General features: G+C 36.3%; 1 protein-coding gene across 1 annotated transcript in view; it reads left to right on the top strand.

Moving 5' to 3' along the window:
• LOC107689766 (anthrax toxin receptor 1-like) overlaps window positions 1-21,404 on the top strand; it is a 25,718-nt gene extending 4,314 nt beyond the window's left edge. The window contains exons 2-17 of the mRNA XM_016487913.1: window positions 242-313; window positions 688-759; window positions 1,085-1,166; window positions 1,253-1,286; window positions 2,013-2,035; window positions 2,105-2,185; window positions 3,141-3,201; window positions 4,156-4,254; window positions 7,607-7,676; window positions 8,298-8,376; window positions 10,978-11,073; window positions 11,699-11,740; window positions 15,586-15,681; window positions 15,769-15,936; window positions 18,113-18,193; window positions 20,300-21,404. Of these exons, the coding sequence (XP_016343399.1) occupies window positions 242-313; window positions 688-759; window positions 1,085-1,166; window positions 1,253-1,286; window positions 2,013-2,035; window positions 2,105-2,185; window positions 3,141-3,201; window positions 4,156-4,254; window positions 7,607-7,676; window positions 8,298-8,376; window positions 10,978-11,073; window positions 11,699-11,740; window positions 15,586-15,681; window positions 15,769-15,936; window positions 18,113-18,193; window positions 20,300-20,746 (1,603 nt within the window). The 3' untranslated portion in view covers window positions 20,747-21,404. The remainder of the gene's footprint in view (window positions 1-241; window positions 314-687; window positions 760-1,084; window positions 1,167-1,252; window positions 1,287-2,012; window positions 2,036-2,104; window positions 2,186-3,140; window positions 3,202-4,155; window positions 4,255-7,606; window positions 7,677-8,297; window positions 8,377-10,977; window positions 11,074-11,698; window positions 11,741-15,585; window positions 15,682-15,768; window positions 15,937-18,112; window positions 18,194-20,299) is intronic.
• The last annotated feature ends 2,206 nt before the right edge of the window (window positions 21,405-23,610 follow it).

The raw sequence follows: 23,610 nt of genomic DNA on the forward strand, positions 1-23,610 counted from the left end.
TATGAAGACACTTGTTTTTAAATAATAAAAAATACTAAAAATATATATTAATACTAAATACTAAAAAGAATAAAGAAAGAAGAACTGACCAATATACTTTGCCACTTAGTTTAATATTTTACCTAATGAAAGGAAATTCATGTTGATTATTTTTCCCTAATACAAATACTGAATTTTAATTCTGAATACTTAAATGCATTAACTCTATATTGTCTTTGTCATAACCTTTCTTCATTCTCAGGTCTGGAAGTGTACAGCACCACTGGAATGAAATCTACTATTTTGTGGATCACCTTGCACACAAGTTCATCAGGTGATTCTGGTGATTCTGAACTCATATTGTATAGTTTTTTATTATTTTCTTGTGGTCAGATTACTGTATTATTATGTATTTAAAAATTCAAACAACAAAGTTGTTCTGTTGTGTTTAAAATTAAATTGTCAAAACACTGTACACTTTACTGCGGTACGCAGTTTTAAGTTGCCGGTCAACTGTCCTAAAATATCATAACATGCAATTAAAAGGCTGCAGAGCCAATTTAAATGCTAAGGACAAGACAACTTGTATAGCAGAAAAAGCTATAATGGAATCCTATTAGACCCAATTAATGTCAAATAGGGGGCAACTGCAGCATGATGGTTTCTAAATAAAAAAAGAAAATCTTACCTATTATGCTCTGTCTTCAGCCCCCAGCTCCGCATGTCCTTCATAGTCTTTTCAACGGAGGGAAGAATCTTGATGAAGCTGACAGAAGACAGGCAAGAGTTCATAACACATGCTGTGATTTCAAACTGCCAACTCTGACTGAAAAGCTTTTGATTACTTCGATTTAATTGTACCTGCTGCGAGTCTGTCAGCATTATTTGTATGATCTTGTGTTTATCAAACAAATCAAGAAGAGCATAAGCTCTCATTTCCATGCTGGTCCAACCTTTATGCTGGTGACCTTTGGTTTGGTTCTAGCTTAGCTGGTCCAAATAAAAAACAAAAAAGTGTAAATTACATTAATTGTATCTTAACTACATTTCATTATTTAAACAAAAAGCAATACACCATTTCAAAAGGCAAAAATTTAATGTTCAGGGATCAGATTCGTGCTGGACTGGAGGAACTTCAGAGAGTCTTGCCAGGTGGAGATACCTTCATGCACAAAGGTTTTCAGAAGGTAAGAAGTGATTGTTGCCATTGCTTCCAGTAAAGTAGACATAAGAACAAAAGCACTGTTCATTGAAACAAATATGTGTTTTTTAGGCAAGTGAGCAGATATACTACGGAACAGGTGACGGTACGTTATATCAAATTCTTAAGATGACTTATGTGACTGAGATAGCCTATTGACCAGACATTTTAAAACGTTAAAAGAACGATTTTGAAGTTAAGTATACTATATACTTTTAAACAGCGTTACAACAACCTCAAAAGTTAAAATGAAGCCGTGGTCATATTTACGAAATATACAGTAATTTCAATAAACTTCGACACGAGAGGCAACTTCGCTTGAAGCCGAAATCTTTTCCACATGCGGATTTGCTGCGGCACGGCAAGACAAATCAATCCCTGGCAGTAAACTGATGCTTCGTTCTATTTATGAAGTACTGACACAAAATACAAATAACTTGCAACAGTCGCTTCGCCGAAATTTGACTAATGTTACCGCAATTTTAGACAGTACGCTAAAATATCGCGTTCGTTCGCCGGAGGTGGTAGAGCTGCTAGCTCACTGTTTGTAATGGTACAGCGACAAAACGTAGGCTAGGTCTAAGAAAACTACTATTAGCCTATATATAGCCTATCATTCTGTTACATGTTTACACACCACAAAGAAAGTTTTAAACGTGTTAAAGATGACGTTTAGCAGTCGCTATATCAAAAGACATTTCAGCTGCGCGAAGTAAACCTGCAGTAGGCATACACACTCTAAAAAATGCTGGGTTAAATATAACCCAGCGCTGGGTTAAAAAGGGACAAACCCAGCTATTGGGTTGTTTTGTCGGCCCTTCATTGTGAACAGGTCACCACAATCTTGATCTTTCGGTAACTAAAATCCAATGTAAGAATGAAAGAATACACAAACATTTTTCATGATTTCTCATTCGGTCACAGCTGGCAACAATAGCTGACAGCAAAGATCACGTCTTTCCTGTTAATGATGGCTTTGAAGCCCTGCGAGGGGTCATTGATTCGGTGAGTGAATGGAATAAAATTAAACTATTCCATACAGCTACTCATTTCTTTCTACTGATGATTTTATTGATGTTTCAAATGAGCTGTGACACTTGTGTTCATGAAACTTTGGAGCTGCCTATGTAGTAGGGCTGCACGATTAATCGCATGCGATATTTAATGCGCATATTCGCGCGATTTTTTGCGCTGCTCATCAGTGAACAACGGCTCTGTGTAGTTAATGCTGCTCAATGTGAAAGCCCGCAGGTGATGGAGATTTACGCTGATTACAGACCCGGCTTTACTGATAAGATGCGCGGTAAATATCGCCTGCGATTTATCATGCAGCCCTAATCCAGAGAAGAGCATTTTGCGAAATATTAGACTATACTCATTTTACTTTACCTGTTACGTTAAATATCGCATGCGATTAATCGTGCAGCCCTACTATGTAGGCAGCATTTTATGGTATCAGATGTGTGCTTTTGACACACAAATGGCATAAATCCAAATTCTATGGCAGAATTTCACGTAAATAAAATAATAATAAAAAAAAAAACCTTTTAAACGATTATGCATTTCAACAAACTCAGTGGCTCAGCGGAAAAATAAAATCCATCCAAGATGGCACGCAAAGTGAGATAAATGTTATATATATAAAAATAAAAAAAATACAAATATACAATTATAAAAATATAAATTGCATTTTACAAATACAATTATAACATTCAATTCAAATAAAACTAAACATGAAATTTAGTTCCCAAAATTTAAAAAAATATCTATTATATGTAACATTTATAATATTATATATAATTGATCATTTTTTTTAAAGTTACAGTGCTAAGCTAATGCCAAACTTTATTTAAATCAATTGTGAGTTGACACATATTTGCTTCAAATCAGTCATTTATGAGGTTGCTGTGACTTGCTTAAAACATTCAACAATAAATGCATTCGTCTTTTCTTGCCTCAGATCCTGAAGAGATCCTGTATAGAAATCCTCGCCGTGGAGCCCTCAAGTATTTGTGCAGGAGGTAAACAGACATCAGACCTGAAGCAAAGACCTAGTTCAGCTAGGAAACAAACAATTTTATTTTTTTTTGTTTTGCCATATACAACCACAAAACAAATCTGAATTTTACAAAACCGATTCAAACCAAAAGTGTTAAGATATTATTTTTGGACAAACAATTCTGTCTGAATGGTTATATTCGATTACAAATGATTTTTTTTAAAGGGGTCATCGGATGCTACATGCACTTTTACAAGTTGTTTGAACTGAAATATGTGTTGGCATTGTGTGTACACAACCACCCTATAATTATAAAAATCCACCCAGTGGTTTTTTTTAATCTACTAAAATCTTTACCCCTTCCTCAAATCGAGCCAATCTCAGATGCCTGTCTGTGTGATGTCACAAAAACAGGCCCCTCCCACAACAGTTTGATTGACAGTAGCGTTTCAGCACTGACTGGACTGGCATTTTACCTTAGACCTGCCCTGAGTGAGCTGTCATCAGTCCGCCATTGTTTCACCGCCAGAGCAGATGTAATCTATGTTCACGCAAATCATTTGTGATCCAGCTTAACCTACAGAAGAAGTGAGTATAAGGTTTTTTAATGAATCTTTGCAAATCGCCTTTCATAATAATGTGCTAATTAGCAAGTTTCACGATGAGTGCGGCTAAAGTGTACAGTCTCTCTGAGAGCAGCTCGGAAGAGAGGGGCGGGGTTAGCAGAGCTCATTAACATTTAAAGGAAAATGCTACAAAACCGCTTGCTCTGAAAAGATCTGTTTTTGACATTGTAAAAAAGGTGTTTTTTACACTACCATTGAGAAATTTTAACCAAACTATGTTACAGACTTTTCATTTAGACCCTAAAGAATCATATCGACTTGTGGAAAATGGGCATCCGATGACCCCTTTAAATATATTTAGGACACAACATGTATTTAACATCAAACACAATGTGTTTCCTCTGTTCCAGAATCTTTTGAGGTGGTAGTTCGAGGGAACGGATTCCTTCACGCCCGTGATGTGAACAGAATCCTTTGCAGTTTCCGTATCAACAACACCCTCACCGTGAGTAAGTGAAAACAGCACAGAACTATTTCTGTTCCTTGCACTGCCAGCTGTGTGCTGCTGAATTAATAATAGGTTAACCTGCATTAACTGCCAACCGACAACGATCTCCTCATTTGATAAGGAGCAAGAGTGAAAGTTGTTAAATCACAGAAGTGAGTCCAGGCCAGGCTAATGTAGCATTGTCATTGCTCATGTGGCAATGCAGACAGTCTTTTGTATTGGTAAAGAAGCCAATTGAATCCAAATGTCAGTACGGCTGTCGTGTTTTCAACAATGAGCTAGCATGCCGCTCGAGAAAGGTTGTCCGCAGCACTTGTAAATCACAAGACTTGACTTCAACATAAACCACATGTGCACAAACACATCCACACACCATTAAAAAAAACACACCATGGAAAATATTACCAGGATTTTTGTTCAAATATGTTGGAGGTTTTTAATTGTTTTGTATATGTATCGGTTTGATTAGCAAATGCAGAGTTTAACCAATGTCATGAAAAGCACCTTCGAAGCTCTTTTTCACATTTAGGTGAACAATTTCAGTTCTTTTAGGTTATAGCACTAAACTCTACTCCCCATCGTGCAACTCTTGCATAACCATTACATTGGGTAACTAATAGAATGGCTCAACGCACAGCGCTTGGAATGCTGGATTTATCTTGGAAGCGAATGGCTAGAAATTGGTCTGCTGCGGTGTTGATGTCCTAATGATTTCTGAGCTCTGAGCATCTATCCTTCTCTCTCAGCTGCTGTTTTACTTAAAGAATATCAGATGGCATGGGGGAATGCAAAGTCCATCTCACCAGTGTGTGTGTGTGTGTGTGTGTGTGTGTGTGTGTGTGTGTGTGCATGAGTCTAGGCCAGCGTAAATAGGCTTTGGAGTCAAACTTTTTCCAGTTTCTCATTTTTCATGTGGAAAAATGACAAGAGAATAAAAATTCTGCCCTTTAGTTTAAGGCTGAACCAAAGTGGTAAAGATGCAATAGAGTTTCGGTGTTTGTCTTCTGAAAATAATTATTAGTGGTTATTGCTAAGGCAAGCATCAGCATTACTCATGTGTAGGGGCTTTTCAAACTTCAGCGCATAACTTGTCCTGCACTGTTTAAATAATACCTCAAATCATGTGGCTTATTGAGAAGAGGTGTACTATTATAAGAAAATGGGTCAAAAACATCCAATAGATTTACAATACAAGTGGGACTTGAGTCATATCTGCAGAACAAAATATCATAGAGGCTTGAGGGTGGACTCTTGACTTGAGCCAGTAAGTAACCACCTAGCAACCACCCAAAACAGTCTAGGAGCTGTATAGTAACACCCTGGCAATCACCCAGAACACTCTAGCATCATGGCACTGAGTCTTGCATCAAAGGAATATTTCACCCAAAAATGTACATTTGTGAATATTTGCTCACTCTTAAGGCCTTACAAGGTGTAAATTCATTTGTTTCTTCATCTGAACACAGTTGGAGAAATATGATGGATCCTCTGCAGTGGGTGAAGTCAGAATGACAGTCTGATGAAAACATCACAATAATCCACAAGTAATGCACATGACACCAGTCCATCAATTAATGTCTTGTGAAGTGAAAAACTTTGTAAGAAACAAATCAATCATCAAAGCCATTTTTAACTTTAATTTAAGTGAGTCCTCAATCAATAATATTGCTTTCTCCAGTGAAAAAGAATCAGGAGAGAAAGAGATCAAGCATCATTTTACAAGTGAAACAGTCCAAAACAGTTCTAAACAAATATGTTAGTGGATTTTAAGGTTTTAAGTTAAAAAGTCTTAATGATTAATTTGTTTCTTACAAAGAGATTTTCATTTTACAAGATGTTAATTAATGGACTGAAGTGGTGTGGATTACTGTACTTGTGGATTATTGTGACGTTTTTATCAGCTGTTTGGACTCTCATTCTGACGGCACCCATTCACTGCAGAGGACCCATTGGTGAGCAAGTGATGTTATGCTAAATTTCTCCAAATCTGATGAAAAACAACCTAATCTACATCTTGGATGACCTAAGGGTGAGTAAAGTTTTATTTACTCTATTCCTTTAACAACAAATACTCACCATTATTCTCCAAAAAATATGAAAATCTAGTTTATTATTAATTAGTTTATTACAGACAGCAATAAATGTTTTTGGAGAAAAAAATTTGTTTTGGTGAAAACTACACTGCTGTTCATAAGTTTGGGTTTGGTAAGATTTTTTTCTGTTTTTGAAAGTAGTCTCATGCTCACCATCATTAATTTGATTGAATTATACAGTAAAAAAAATGACTATTAATAATAATAATAATAATTAATTACATTTATATAGCGCTTTTCTAGGCACTCAAAGCGCTTTACATTGTCAGGGGATACAGGGGATACCACCACCAGCGTGCAGCATCCACCTGGATGATGCGACGGCAGCCATAGTGCGCCAGAACGCCCACAACACACCAGCTTACTGGTGGAGAGGAGACAGAGTGATGAAGCCAATTAGCAGATATTGGGATTGTTAGGAGGCCATGATGATCAGAGGCCAATGGGCAAATTTGGCCAGGATACCGAGGTCACACCTCTACTCTTTTCAAAAGACTTCCTGGGATTTTTTTAATGACCACAGAGAGTCAAGACCTCGGTTTAACGTCTCATCCGAAAGACGGTGCTTGTTGACGGTATAGTGTCCCCGTCACTACACTGGGGCGTTAGGACCCACACAGACCACAGGGTGAGCACCCCCTGCTGGCCTCACTAACACCTCTTCCAGCAGCAACCTAGTTTTCCCAGGAGGTCTCCCATCCAGGTACTGACCAGGCTCAGCCCTGGTCTATATTACTATATTTTCAAATGTAATTTATTCCTGTGATGGCAAGGAATTTCAGCATTATTACTCCAGTCTTCAGTGTCACATGATTATTCAGAAATTATTTTAATATTCTGATTTCCTGCTCAAGAAACATTTCTTATTATCAGTGCTGAAAACAGTTGTGATGGATATTTTTGTGGAAACTATGATACATTCAAGATTCTTTGATGAAATGAAAGCTCAAAAGAATAGCATTTATTTGGAAAATAAAAATTGTAACATTATAGATGTCTTTACTTCAACTTTTGATCAATTTATTTTGCCCTTGCTGAATAAAAGTAATACTTTCTTTAAAAAAAGAAATCTTATTGACTCCAAACTTTTAAATAGTGCATGGTGAAATGAAAATGTGTAACGGTGATTCAGACTGGCTTATAGGTTAAGCTGCTGTTAAATTATTTACAAACAATTCGTAAAATGAAACCGAATTACTGATATCAACCCTGAGGACATTTATCAAACTGCTTCTTTTTCTGTGTGTTGTTATTCTCCAGTGAAGAGGCCTCTGGTTGTCGAAGACACGTACCTGCTCTGCCCAGCACCGGTACTGAAGGAGGAGGGAACGTAAGACTTGCTGGAAACTTTCTCTTCAGCTGAAGCAAATAAAGCTAGAATGGAAATAGAAGCACACAAGCCAAGAACCAAATTAAAATATAGGACAGAAAGACGCCCAAAGTAGTCTCTATGAAAGTAACTCTTCTCCCATGCATTTTAGCACTTTCAATTTAAACGAATTGTAAATGCTTCATAATAGTTAAGTAATTATCATAACTGTTGTAAATGCTCATCATTTTGAATTAAAGAATGTAAAAAAAATCTACAGGAAAAAAAAAAGATTTGGTTATGCCATGAAATTATTTTTTTAACAAGACTATATATGTAACTTTCCTGTAACATAATAAAAAAAAAACAGTTATTTTAATTTGTAATTTCACAGTATTATTGCTTCTACTGTATTATACTGTACTGGGTTTTGATCAAATAAATATAGCCTTGGTGAACCTAAGAGACTTATTTACTTAGCGACCACAAGCTAATGAATGGTAGTATACTTTATATGTAATTTAAGCACAACTGGAATACATACTTTTTTGTATTTATTTTCTAAATTAATAAAAAAAAAATGTGAACAGTTTGAAATAAAACCAAGTCAGCCAGATTTGTCTGTCTCTTTTTCGTTCATAGGACTGCCTCCCTTCATGTCAGTATGAACAACGGCCTGAGTTTTATCTCCAGTTCTGTGACCATCACCACTGTCAGCTGTGTGAGTACAGTAACCCTGCAGGGCAGCAGTGCCAAGCCCACTCCCACTGTTACACTGGGCAGAGCCACTGCCAGTACTGCAAGTTGAAGCTCAGAAGAAGCTGGGTGGTGCAGCAGGATAATGACCCTAAAGATCGAAGTAAATCTACTACAGAATGGCTTCGGAGACATAAAATCCACCTTTTGGAGAGGCCCAGTCAAGCCCAGACTTCAACCCAATAGATATGCTGTGGAATGACCTCAAGAGAGCCATTCACACCAGACGTCCTAAGAATATGGGTGAGCTGAAGCAGTTCTGTAAGGAAGAATGGTCCAAAATGACTCCTGGACATTGTGCAGGTCTAATACACGGCTACGGGAAGCAATTTAAGCAGAAAACCAGGAAAATGAAAATAGTTCAATTACTTTTTCTTGCAACTGTGTGTGTGGACATATTTTTGTTTTTTAATTGTAACATGCAAGATTTTTGCATGCATCTGGACTTTTTATATTTTAAGGTGATTTTCACAATCAAACACACCTGAGCATGTTAATCAATGTCTTCAGGATCATTCGAAAATCACAGGTAGGCGAGTTTGGTCAGGGTTGGAGCTGAAGCGCATTGGCCCTCCATGGCAAGATTTGAGTAACCCTGCTGTAATTACTATCATGAAATGTTTTCCGACAAAGTCACAAACAAACAATATTTCTAAGCTAATAAAACTCAAACAATCATCATCGTTCATGTCTTTATTGAGCACAGTCATTAAACATACAAAGTAATGGTGGAAAAAGTAAATGAAACACTAGGCTTCTGGTGTCACTAAATGCCAATTGGAGTCAGGTGTTAGCAAACCAGGAGTTCAATCAATGAAACAAGAATAAAGGTGTTGTTTGGGGCTAAACTGACTGATATAAACACCCAAACAGCGTGGTCAGTGTGCTATTCACAAGCAGCATTAGCTGATGTGAGCCATGCCAAAAAGAATGCAAAAAAGACATTTCCGAAGATCTACGATCAAGAGTTGTTGATGTGCATGTAGCTGCAAAGGGTTACAGATTAGTCTCAAAGACTTTAGATATTCATCAGTCCACAGTTAGACAAATTGACTATAAATGCAGATGATATGGTTCTGTGGCTACTCTCCATTGAAGTAAGTGCCCAGCCAACATCTCTCCAAAGGCACAATGCAGAATGCTCAATGAAGTGAAAAAGAACCATAGAGTAACAACTAAAGACTTGAAGGATTCATTGAAGCTGGTTAACATCTCTGTTCATGAGTCAACCATACATAAAACACTGAACAGGCATGGTAACCATGGAAGGACACAAAGAAAGAAGCCACTGCTCTCTAAACAAAACATTGCAGCACGCCTAAAGTTTGCCAAAGACCACCTTGACACTCCACAACACTACTGGGAAAATGTCTTGTGGACAAATAGAATTGTTTGGGAAAAGCATGCAGCGCTATGTATGGAGTAAAAAGAAAACAGTGTACCAAGATGAAAACATCATCCCAACAGTGAAGTATGGTGGAGGGAGCATCATGATTTGGGGCTGCTTTGCTGCTTCTTGACCTGGAAAGAAGTGAAGTGCCACTGTGGAGGGGAAAATGAATTCCCAAGTTCATCAGGATATCCTACAGGATAATCTCAAGGTAGCTGTCTGCAAGTTGAAGCTCAGAAGAAGCTGGGTGGTGCAGCAGGATAATGACCCTAAAGATCGAAGTAAATCTACTACAGAATGGCTTCGGAGACATAAAATCCACCTTTTGGAGAGGCCCAGTCAAGCCCAGACTTCAACCCAATAGATATGCTGTGGAATGACCTCAAGAGAGCCATTCACACCAGACGTCCTAAGAATATGGGTGAGCTGAAGCAGTTCTGTAAGGAAGAATGGTCCAAAATGACTCCTGGACATTGTGCAGGTCTAATACACGGCTACGGGAAGCAATTTAAGCAGAAAACCAGGAAAATGAAAATAGTTCAATTACTTTTTCTTGCAACTGTGTGTGTGGACATATTTTTGTTTTTTAATTGTAACATGCAAGATTTTTGCATGCATCTGGACTTTTTATATTTTAAGGTGATTTTCATATTCTATAATGCAGTGATTTTTTAAATGATCATAAAGATGTTCATTTACAATTTAAATATTATTACTACTTATTTTTTGCATTACAGTAATAATAAATTACTATTATGAACAATTATAAAAATGATGTCAATGCAACAAAAAATAGGCTTCATTTTCAGTTCAATAAATATATAGACTCATATTTCTTTCCTTTGATTTTGGGCTGAAATGTGACTTTGAAACATTATTCACAGCTTTCGAGAGATACTATATTTGATTTCAGACGAGATAAAGAAAATACACTCAATATAAGATGCCTTATTAAGGGGTTCCTGGGGTAGTCACACCGAGATCAAGGTAGTGTTTTAAAAAGCTCCTTGCAGCAATTCCTATTAAAATTCTCTCCCTCAACTATATTACACCCCACATTTTTAAGTGGAACCCCATCCAGAAGGGTTTGAGTGTGGCATGAGGAAGATTATTCAACGTTTATTTCCTTTGGACCATAAACCTCCCCCGGATCTGTTTCTCTGCTTTGTCCATCAGACCGACGGAACGTTCTTGGCCATAGCGCTGCTGATACTGCTGCTGCTGATCACTATGGCGACACTCTGGTGGTTTTGGCCCCTCTGTTGCACAGTGGTAAGTTTTGCACTGAAGCCCCTCATCTCAGCTTTCTTTTTCAAAAGTTACCCCAACTGGAGCCCAAAAACCAGTTATTACGGTGCAGAGAAGTGGTTTTCAAGCAGTTTTTGAGCCCAGTGATGTCTTTTCTGAAGTGCAAATGAATGTGAAATTCTGAGCCATGGAAAAAGTCTTGCTAGTAAGTAAGATGGAATTAAAGGGAATCATTTATTTAAAATAATATTTTGCATTCGAATCTTATTTTCATTCCTTCACAAATGATAACTGTGACAAAGGGCTGTAACAACGATTTTGATAACACTTTACTTGAAGCCTTTATGAATATTGGATTTTAAAGCTGCTCATTATATACTTCTTTTCACAAATAATTGTAACCAAACGTAAAATGTAGATTGGTTGTTTGTCATACGTTTTAATGCATTATAGTTTCTAAAGGTGTAATAATGAATAGATAATTATTCAATTGTGATATATTAAAGCTGAGGTTATAATTATTCATGAGATCATACAACTCATTATACGGTGCATTACTAGGCATAATTGATGCATTAAATATACTTATATAATTCAGTGTATATAAAAGTTTAAAGTTAAGAATTTATTTTCATTCTAATGTCAACAGATTGTCCATGAGCCACCGCCACCAGTCATGGACGACAGTTCGGTAAGAGATGATGGCAACACTTATAGGGACCAATTCTTACTATTAACTAGTTGCTTATTAGCATGCCTATTATTAACATACTGGCTGTTTGTAGGTACTTATAAAGCACATATTCTGCATGACCATATTCTACATCCCTAATCCTATCCAATACCTAAACTTAACACCTACCTCACTAACTATTAATAAGCAGCAAATTAGAAGTTTATTGAGGCAAGTCTTAGTTAATGGTTTGTTAATAGCGAAAATTGGACCTTAAAATTAAGTGTGACCAAGGTGATTTGTTTGTTTCCTGAATCCTGAACCACTTCGAGATCACATCACAAAAAGAATCAGATTTTATATGCATCTTCAGACATGAACGTTAGGTAATCTAGTAATTTTAGAGGAAATATGAAAATTGTGTCATCATTTACTCACCTTCATGTCGTTACAAAATCCTGTAATTTTCTTGATTCTGTGGAAAACAGAAAGAGGTAGTTAGCAAAATGTCCAAGCTGTTATATCTACTGTACACATGCAAAATGGATAGCAGGAGCTGATAGGAGCACCACAAAAATATTAAGTAGTCTATGTGACTTGTACACATTTGAAGTAATCTGAAGCCATTTAGTAACTTTGTGAAACAGACCTATCTGAAAATCTTCCCTTATGCCTTAGCTCTCAAATCACATTTGTAATTACTTAAATAAGGTTTGAGAAGTAAAGTGGAAGGGTTGATTTCTTGCAAATAAAATTTTTAATTTAATTTGTATTTTCAATGCTACGCCTTGGTGTCTTGGTAGGATCAACAGTGTGTTTTGTTCTCATCGTGGAACCTTTTAGCTTCAAGTTTATTTCAGAGGCTTTTTCTTGTGAAGGGACGCCTACTGATATTTGTTCCAAACATTTGCTCAGCAAAGTTTTCACAGATGTGCCCACGGATGCCAAACTGATAATGACAGAGGACAGAGTGAGCAGTGTTGCCAACTAATTTTCAGGGGAAGTTGCTAAAGGAAGATTGATTTGTTGCTAAAAGTTGCTAAATGACGCGATGTCATTGCGCGGTGACGTCATTGCGTAATCACGATGCAAAATTGTCACTGCATCAAATCTCAGCAAAAAAAAAAAAAATCTAAATATGTTAATTTAGATGTGTTTATAAAATAATATAAATGCATAATATAATATTAAAATATAAATAACTAATTTTAAATACAACATTGAATTATTTAACACTTTCACATTTTTTAACAATTACAATTTAAGTTTATTTTTATTAGCTAGTAAACTAGTAAAACTACTCATTCTGAACGATTATAGATTTAAGCAGTGTATTAGTAGTTTGTATGCTACACTCTAAGAAAAGTATGTAAAAATAGGGCAAAATCTATTAATATGAAGGAATTTTCCATAATTATTATTCACACGTTTTTTTACCTACATTTTAAATTACGCATTGTATTTTGTGTTTTCGGGTTACAGCAGATAATGGATAACAGATAATGTCTTGGAAGATAATACCTTTTCAAAATATTTTTCTGACAGTGTACTAACTGATCAACAATCACAAGTACAAGCTACTAACAAAGTGTATCATATATGAACAATTATTAAATTACTAAATTATTTATTATTATTAAACAATTGTAAATAGCAACTAACTTAATTCACGTGATGTGTGTACTGCTAGGCATCTTTCCTCTTTTTGTATAATTTAAATGGTAAATGTGTGCCTTTTTATCATATGAGTCACTTATCAAAAGTCGCTAAAAGTTTTAAACAGCTAAATTTGTTGCTAGGTGCTTTTGGAAGAAAAATAAGTACTTATTATAAGTGTACCGTAGTGATTCGGAATAAGACCAAAACTTGTTTAGGAAGATGAATTCATGGTGTACTCGCTCATTATATACATTTTGCAAATTTTGAACACAGAAAAAGTTACATAGTGCTGCTTCAAGTTCTCGAATTTCAGGATTTTGATTAATTCTAATGATTTTCACACTTTTTTTGGACTAAGATCAATGTAAAAACCAGGGGACGAAAAGAAAAGACAAAGAGCAGTTCCAGGGGCGTAGATTACGCGGGGGACGCGTCCCCCCCCACGTTTAATATCGCGTAAATTTGTCCCCCGCACTTTTTCGGGCAAGTGTGTTCGCATAGAGGTTTTCAAGAGCCGGTGTGAATAAATTTCTGTCCCCCTCACTTCTGAAATGATGGCTACGCCCCTGAGCAGTTCCACTGTTGAGGAATTTTTGTACTACCTCACCAACGTTATGAATTTTTTAGAACAATTTAATTGTCCATAGCACATTTCAACCTGGACACGTTGCAGCTCTTCCTCTTTCCAAGTCTCCGATTGCTCCTTCAAAACAGGAAATTCCATAAGCTTAAAGCAGTTCTTGCAGTGTCTGAGGTAGCAGTCTGCAGTGGAAGTACAAACCGATCCCTGATTTCTGCACTCAGGGCTCATCGCTCCAAATTTGATATCTGAACTTTTACTTCAGAAAGATCAACTGTACTGTACTGGGGATGGGTCATGATGGTTTAAAATATTCCATATTCCACAACAATATTAAGCAACAAGCCCTTTTCAAATGTGCAAATAATAAGAAATGTTTCTTGAGCAGCAAATCAGGATATTAAAATGATTTCTGAAGGCTCATGCTACACTGAAAACTGGAGTAATGATGCTGAAAGTTCAGTTACAAATTTAATAAAAAAATATATTCAAATAAAAAACTATAAAATTATATTTCACAGTATTACTGTTTTTACTGAATTTTTGATCAAATAAATGCAGCCTTGATGAGCATACACTCTAAACAATGCTGGGTTAAATACAACCCAGTGCTGGGTAAAATAGGGACAAACCCAGCAATTGGGTTGTGTCCCTATTTTACCCAGCACTGGGTTGTATTTAACCCAGCATTTTTTAGAGTGTAAGACTACTTCTTTCAAAACCATTTAAAACAATCTTACCGATCATAAACTTAAATCATGCTTAAAAATGTTTTTAGATGTAACAATAAATAATTAAATGGAAAAATTGTTTTAAATGTAATATTCAAATAAATCAGTTTGTTTTTCATTATCCTTTTGCAAGATGCTTCTCTTGTCAGTAGAGTTAAGGTCATTACAGTTCGCACATGGACTGCATTTAAAATGAGTTAATGTATTATTTTGATAAATGTTACATTGTTCTAAACCCTGAAGACAGGGTTTGAGATAAGTGGTGGATCATTAGCAAGTATCAAAAGACTGCAAAAGCTTTCTGCAGCTGACATCTAGGATAGCACTCAAAATAAAAATAAAATAAAAGTCAAGCTCATGCTAAAATTTCAGTTCTTTCTCCTAGGCTCATTAAACATGTTGCAGTCAGACCATGTGGGAACATATGGAAACCCAATTCTGTCTTTCTTATGAGCTATGAAATCCAGATAAATCACTGGAAGGTATAGGCTGACATCATTTCCTGTCCGTGCTTGGGAAAGATTATCGTTAGATTGTTTTCATGAGAATAAATAATGACTTTGTTCTTGTGTGCCCTTGAGCATAATTGAATTAAACAAAGGACGCATTCATTTGTAATCAGCTGCTCCAAACACTTCAAATCATCTTTTTAATGCCTAATAATTACAGCGTCAGTTTGGCTGGCTAGCATGAGCCACAGCATCTTTTTCCATCCTCTACTGAAACTTTGTTGTAAGCAATATTTTGTTATATTGTTCATCATAATGTTTTTCCAGTGACAATTTAAAACCAACAGAATTTGACATGGAATTACAATCCAATCAATTCTGGATTGATAAAATCAAGTCATTGAATAATTCATGTTAACTTAATATGTCTGTGTTTCTCTGAAGGATGAAGAGGATGAAGCCTACCCAAAGAAGAAATGGCCGACAGTGGACGCCTCGTATTATGGTGGGAGAGGAGTTGGCGGTATCAAAAGAATGGAAGTAAGGCAAGGGTGTCTGGAAAGAAAACAACAGCTTCCATTTGCTCCGGTCCACTGCAATGATATGAATGTGTATGTGTGTGTCCAGGTGCGCTGGGGAGACAAGGGATCCACTGAAGAAGGAGCCAAACTGGAGAAGGCAAAGAATGCTCGGGTGAAGATGCCAGAGCAAGAGTTTGAGTTTCCGACCAGTGGGACCCTAAACAATGGCATGCGGAAACCCATCTCTCCTCAGAAGTGGTACTCGCCAATCAAGGTAGATCAGTGTACTTTCAGGGGGACTACAAGAGCAACCACAGGTTTTGTTGACAATATAAAAAAAAAACTAAAGCATAACATTTAGATATTCTAAATGTCTTAAAAGTTCAAATTTGTCTTAAAAGCAATACGTTGTCGGCACCAATAGCCTCGCGGTTATTGCCCCGACATACAGCGCAACTGCGCTCACGGCGACCCGAGTTCGAATCCCTGCTTGTGGTCCTTTGCCGATCCCGCTCCCCTCTCTCCTCACCCAATGCTTTCCTGTCTACTCTACACTGTCCTTTCCAAATAAAGGCATAAAAAAGCCCATAAATAAATCCTAAAAAAAAAAACAATACATTATTTGCTAGTACCTCAAGATATGCTGCAAAACCATTACGATTTGATTAGATTCAGGTGCATGCAATTGATATATTCATGTTACAATATTGTGTGTCTATTTTACACAACTAGTTACATTTTTAACAACAAAAAAAAATGCAACCAAAATTTAACATGAACATTTAATTGAACTTGAATCTGAATATAGCAAATTCTTTATCCCAATTGGGACATCCACAACAAAAATACACTTTAGGTTTTTAAATAATATAGAACAATAAATAATGGCTTGTGCAGTAATATAGTTTGTTTTGTCAATGTTAATATACTCAGTTTTTCAAAGTTTTAAATAAAGATTATTGGACTACATTTTATACGAATATACTACTTAATACTTTCTATATTTTAGTTCAATGCCTTACTTGCCATTTCTTTGTAATTACTTGTGAAATTTATGAGCAATTTTTTGAGTGAAAATTGTTTCATAGAAAATCCTACATTCATTTTTTTTCAGTGTAGGATATACACAACAAAATAGGTACTCCAGGTGTTGCAAAAATACACAATGATATAGAGAAATAGATCAAAATAAATAATGTCAAAATAATCAAATCAATTTAAATGACAGCTCTGTGGCAATTTCATCTCTTTTATAACAAACAAGTCTTAATATATCTTATAGATATATATTTTTTTGTTGCGTTGTGTTGAGAAATCATATCGTTAGTCATTTGATCGATGCATCGATCCATACCGATTGCTTTATTGTTACACACTCTAGATGGTAAGATGGTGTCCCCATCAGACTTTTTTTTATTTTCTTCAGTTTTTATCTTTTAAAATAAAGTCTAATAAAGTGATTTTTTTTATTCTTAATTTATCAAGTTTTGCTGGTGAACAGCATGGCATTGACCAGAAGCAAACCAGCCCGAACCAGATTGAAAATTCATGCTGGTCTACGTTGGCCAAGGATGGCATCGTAAAAGGTGTTGAATTAATACAAAGTAAGCCAGAAAATATTCATTTCCCAGTGCGTCCTTGCAAAAACACAACACAACAGCTACGGATGACCCAGTGCAGTGTCATGCTTACGGTATGGTCATCTGGTGGACAATGAACGACTTGGTCATTCATCAGAAGACTGGAAGGAGCTCAGAAGAAGCGGCGTGTGCTGTGGTGGCCTCAGCCAGTCCGGGAAGCGGTTCTTGCATTGTTTCATAATGTCTCTGTCAGATGGAAGGGGAGGGTTAATTTAAACCAGACACTGAACTGAGCTGACCCAAGGGAGATGAGCTTTGCAGAGCTGGTACATTTCCCAACAAAACAAACTCCTTTTCTCTCTCTCTTCCACCTTCTTTCCTCTGGATTATGTTGGGTGACTGCTCACTCTGAGAGGGAGAAATTAAACACATATAGGTTGAGAGAAATGAAGAGAAGCTTCAGTGTGTATTTGGCCCAGATTCTGCAAATAATTTACTCAGTAAAGTGATTTTACACCCAAATAAGGAGAAATTTGAATATTCACTGAATTGAAAATACACAGAGTCAGTCAATTAGATGTCTGGGTCACTAAATTCCAACTGCTACTGTTCTACCAGCTTATTATTTTTCTTTGATCCTGACAGGAAATTGGAAAATTAGTGGAACTTCTGTTAACAATGTGCCTAAAATAAAATTCAACAGATAAGCCCTCTATAAGTCTCTCTGTACCGCTCTCTGTAGTCAATTACAGATTACCCTGAAAATCATCTTTGCATTGCTGATGAAGTGTGTTTTGCAGCTTGAATTTCTCACCAGCATGCTTTCAAGTGTTGATCTCTTGGAACCGCTGTTGTGTTTGGATCTTTCAGGGGAAACTGGATGCCCTGTGGGTGTGGCTTAGGAGAGGATATGACCTCGTATCTGTGATGAGACCTCAGCCGGGAGAGAAGGTAATGAATAGTGCCATACGTAACACAGATGCGCTAAACTTGTGGCGTATGCACATAACAGGTCAAAGGTATGGAACAATAAACATTTTTAATCTCTTATGATCACCAAGCTTGCATTTATTTGATTAAAAATACAATTAAAACTGTAATTGTGATATATTATCACTATTTAAAACAACTCTTTTCTATTTCAATATAATTTCAAATGTAATTTATTCCTGTGATGCAAACTGAATTTGCAACATCATTACTCCAGTCTTCAGTGTCACATAATCCTTCAGAAATCATTCTAAAATGCTTTGATTTAATGCTCAAGAAAGATTTCGTATTATCAATATTAAAAACAGTTGCTGCTTAATGTTTTTGTGGAGACCATGGTACACTAAGAAGTTTGGAGTAAGCACCAAAAACAACAAAAAAAACAACATTCATATTAATTGAGCACCAAATCAGCATATTAGACTGAAAATTCGGCTGAAAGTTCCATCACAGGAATAAATGACATTTTAAAATATATTTCAGAAAAGGTATTTTAATTTATTTCAAAAGCCTTGCTGAGCATAAGAGACTTCTTAAAAAAATCCTTATTCCAGTTGTTTGACATGTAGCGTATAATTTATTAAATTAACTTCATATCAAACTTATAGCATAGATATTCGCCATATAAACTCTGTGCTTATTGCTTAACTCTATGACAATATTTTCAAGTTATAACAACACATTAAATAGGGCTAAAAACTTTCCACACAAGGTAGTAGAAGGTAATGCTGAATAAAGCAGTCCTCTGGGTTATTTCAGAATCGGTTCTCCTTAAAATGTTGCAGGCAGATTGTGAGGAACACTTGAAAACATTGTGATGTATATTGAGGATGAAAGGAGGCCAGCTGTTAGAAATAAGTGCAGTCAGAAACAGAGGCAGACTGAAGGTACTCAGGACGCTGGCTCAGCTTCAGACCAATAGGACCAGTCTGCTAATATTGCTCCTGCCTAAAAGGAATGCACCATAGTCTGCTTAAAATATTAAGCACCCTCCCCTTTCCCTCAGAAGAATGCACAGAGGGGAGTTTTGGGGTGTCTGATCTGCTGTTAAATAGAACAAGAAAGTTGGACGGAAATCAGATGGCCTTTAAAATTAAAGCAATGGGACTGCTTTGGATCTTCACAGGCAAACAAGAGCTTCTGTTGACTCTTTAAAGCTATATTAAACTGCACTGAGCTATATAACACAAAACAGTAAACTGTACTCGATTCATCTCACGAATGCCTTTTTTATCATTCAAACTAGCCATACTGTGGAATAAGTCCGATTTAAGTAGAAACAATTAGAGTTGTCATAAGAAATCAGATTTTCCTTGATCTTGTGAAGTCAAGAGTTTGACATACTATTTAAATATATGTACTTAATAATTTTCCTAAAAACCATGCCTTGGAATCATCAGAAAATGAAGTGCTATTAATATGCACTACCATTCAAAATTTTGTGGTAATTTTTTTATATTTATGAAAGACGTATCTTATGCTCACTGCATTAATTTGATCAAAAAACAGTAAAACAGTAATATTGTGAAATATTACAATTTAAAATAACGTTTTTTTTTACATTTTAAAATGTACTTTAGTCTTGTGATGGCAAAGCTGAATTTTTGAGCATCATTACTCCAGTCTTCAGTGTCACATGATGATTCAGAAATAATTTTAATACGCTGATTTAGAAATATTTCTTGTTATCAATGTTTAACGTGGTAACTGTAAAACTTTTTTGTTTAGGATTGTGTGATAAAAATAGAAAGTTTGAAATAGCACACTTTTTAAAAAATGTTAAATGCCTTTTTACTGTCACTTAATCAATTTAATGCATCCTTGCGGAGTAAAAATGTTAATTTCAGAAAAAAAAATCGTACTGACCTCACACTTTTCAACAACGGTGTATGACGTCACATTTACACATCAACACCTTTTAAGTTATTCAAAAACTTGGCACATCCAGAAAACATGGCTTAATTCTTTGTCCTGACAAAAAAAATGTGTTTTCTTGTTTCATTTCTTATACAAAATGTATTCATATAAGAGCTTTTACAAATGAAATGTAAATGTTTGACTCTACAGGGTCGCTGCATGAAATTTACCCGTGTGAAATCCTGCCCGCCCCCTCGATACCCGCTTTACAACAACCCGTCGAGCCACATCTACAGCCTCCCCCACAGCAGATGCCCTCCTGTCCCGCAGGGCACCCTGCCGCCCACCCCGTGCTGCTCCGCCCACTCTCCAACCTCCACCCTGCCCCCTCTGCCGTCAACCCCGCCCCCAACATCCATAACCCCTCCCCCTTACACACCACCTCCAACCAGAGCTCTTCCTGCTACCTGTCTGAACATCAATGTGACTCTGCCTCCTTCTCCACCCACACCGCCGCGAGCAACAAGCTTCCTGCCGCCCTCATCAACCAGCACCTTGCCTCCGCCCCCTCAGGCAGCTCCGCCCGGACGAGCCCCGCCCCCTTCTCGTCCACCGCCTCGCCCAGGCCCTGATGAACCACAGTGCTACCAGGACTGAGTAGATCTATCCAAGTGATTTGCACAAGAAAAACTGCTGGTTACGCCGGTACAAAAATTAAGTGCTACACTTTTCAGGCATTACAAAGGAGCAACGTGATTGTTATAAATGACAATGGTTGCAAATGGGATTTAACGTGGCAGTGACTGTATTATTGCATACTGGATTCTGATTAGGTTGACAAACATTCTAAGGCGTTAATTTTCTAAAACTGCACATCTATGAAGTAGCTCGAGGTTTGTTGACTTTCAATATCACCTTGCCTTGTTCTTTATTAATTGTTTTGAGGTTTCAAATGAACAGAATGTCAAAGAGAGTCAGATGAAAAAAATCAAAGAGATAATAAATTATAAGCATTTGGAGTTTTTAAAATGAAAAATTTATTTGATTTGCATAGAAAATTTCCATCCATTTGGATTACACAGTTCACATGAACAAACAAATAAACTTAATGCGTTGCATATTCGTCAGTCACTCAAAAACAGGTAGGATTTTTGCAATAGTACTAATAAACTGAATGAGTTTACACAATAGCCAGGTTTATATATTTATCATCAATAAATCAATCTCACACATTTTAATTATTCGAATATTGCTTGTTGCACAGCTAGCTGTATTTCAACCATTCTTAAGTGAATGAACTGAATTGTTTTATGCCGATTCTAAACAAATTTAATAAATGCATTCTGAATTAGGATTGTTTAAATAAAATCAAAAAGATGCAAATAATAAACTATGCCATTATTTTAAAACAGTGTAACGCCATGCTATTTTATATACATTTTAAATAAACAGATTTTTAATTTAGGCCTTTTTTGAGGGTGGAAACTGACGTTGGACCATTAAATAATTGAAGACTAATGTGCTTTAATATTCAACAATTCAGCGGTCGGTTTACAGTTATTCTATGCTAAAAAAGTAGCCATATTTTAATATGCCTAATGGCTTCATTGTTCATAAAAAATAATTCTGTAAATTATTCACATTGTATCATTATTAGCATCTTAACGTATCTTTGCAGATGTATTACAAAGGTTTAAATGAGAAGCATCAGTATTATAGATCCTTTAGTACTTGAGAGATCAGGTTCAGCTTTGATGCTTTTTGAATATGTCAGGAAAACATCTGCAGGATAAAACATTAAAGTGACTGCAAGAACGGAATGAAACAATGACAAAACTGATCAAATAGTTCATTCGGTCTGTAGTCCTAAAACCCAGAAGAGAATTAGCACGTCCATAAATTCCCCAGGGAATTTCCAGTGGGAGTTCAGAAAAGTGGTTTTGGATTTGAGTAAAATAAAGTCTATGTTAACATTTAAAGAGACTTTCACATTCTCCAAAATACAGTGCACACATATCGACTACAAGTTTATGTGCTTGTTGAACATAGGATTATAACATAGGAAAGTTTCTTCAAGTTAAGTTAACCACGGACCATATTTCACTTATAAACTGGAAATAGCTACATGTACAACCCATTAGATAGTCCAGAAGGATCTGACTGAACGTTTGCAGAACGATGCAGGCTTTTGTTTTGTACTGTATATATATAGATGCTTTCTAAACAGCTATGCTAACAACAGATCAGTATTCATGAGTAAAAATTCATGAGGTGCTTTATGATTTTTTATTTAAAACATCTTTTGGTCTGTCGTTTGCAAGTGATGCATTTAAAGGGATAGTTCGGTGTCATTTACTGACCCTCATGTCACTCCAAACCCATTTGACTCGGTTTCTTCTGTAGAACACAAAATGATTCAAACACACTTTATATATTTTCCTGTATATCGGCTAAAGAAACTCATACAGGTTTGAAATGGCATGACATTAAGTAAAGTATCACAGAATTTGTAATAATGCTACAAACTATTCATTTAAGCATACAGCAGTTCTGTTTTTGTTTTTATGCTACATTTAACTATTCTGTCTCTTCTTTTACCTTGAACAGTGATTTTTATTTCTCATTCTGGGTTGAAAAGCTTGTGCTTGAGCTGTTACGGATGTTCAGAGCGTGTCAGGCTATTCCATTTTAACGAAGAGCATGTTTTTACACGCTTCAATTAAATGTTGGAATTTGTACTTCTGCGTTTTACTTTTGGGTCAGCATACTTTATGTGGGCTCAATAGCATTTTGGTAAGCATCACAATTATGACTCTGTCTTTGAAACCATCCACACTTATGATAAAGGAAATGTTCAGCTTGAGCCTTGAGTCACATGGCTGTTATTTGCAAATTAATTGCCATTCATAGCACCGGTGCCGAGTGGCTTAATGAACAGCGATGAGGGCATCAACTCATTAGCAGCACATTTATGCTACCATTGAAACCAGCCACTCAGATATATTAAATGCTGTTGTTTCAGTAAAGCATCGATATTTATAATTGGTCAAACTCAAGGTCTCTTTGAAGACTGTATGGTGATCTCTAAAATAAACCCTATGGACTACTTGCACTGAGCTTTGTGACGCACTTCTGTTTTCAAATAGTAAGTCTCGATAGTTAGGTATGCTGTCAATGTGCTGCATCCACCCAGTTAACTAAACGCCACTTAAAGGGTTAGTTCACCCAAAAATGAAAATTCTGTCATTAATGACTCACCCTCGTGTTGTTCGAAACCCGTAAGACCTTCGTTCATCTTCGGAACACAATTTAAGATATTTTTGATGAAATCTGAGGGCTCTCTGACCCTCCCATAGACGGCAAGGTAACTACCACGTTCAAGGTCCAGAAAAGTACCAAGATGATCGACAAAGTAGTCCGTGTGACATCAGTGGTTCAACTGTAAAGTTACGAAGCTACGAGAATACTTTTTTGCGCAAAGAAAACAAAAATAACGACTTTATTCCACATTTTCGCCTCTA

This window comes from Sinocyclocheilus anshuiensis, unplaced genomic scaffold (genome assembly GCF_001515605.1).
Source record: "Sinocyclocheilus anshuiensis isolate Anshui unplaced genomic scaffold, SAMN03320099.WGS_v1.1 scaffold393, whole genome shotgun sequence".
Classification (NCBI taxonomy): domain Eukaryota; kingdom Metazoa; phylum Chordata; class Actinopteri; order Cypriniformes; family Cyprinidae; genus Sinocyclocheilus; species Sinocyclocheilus anshuiensis.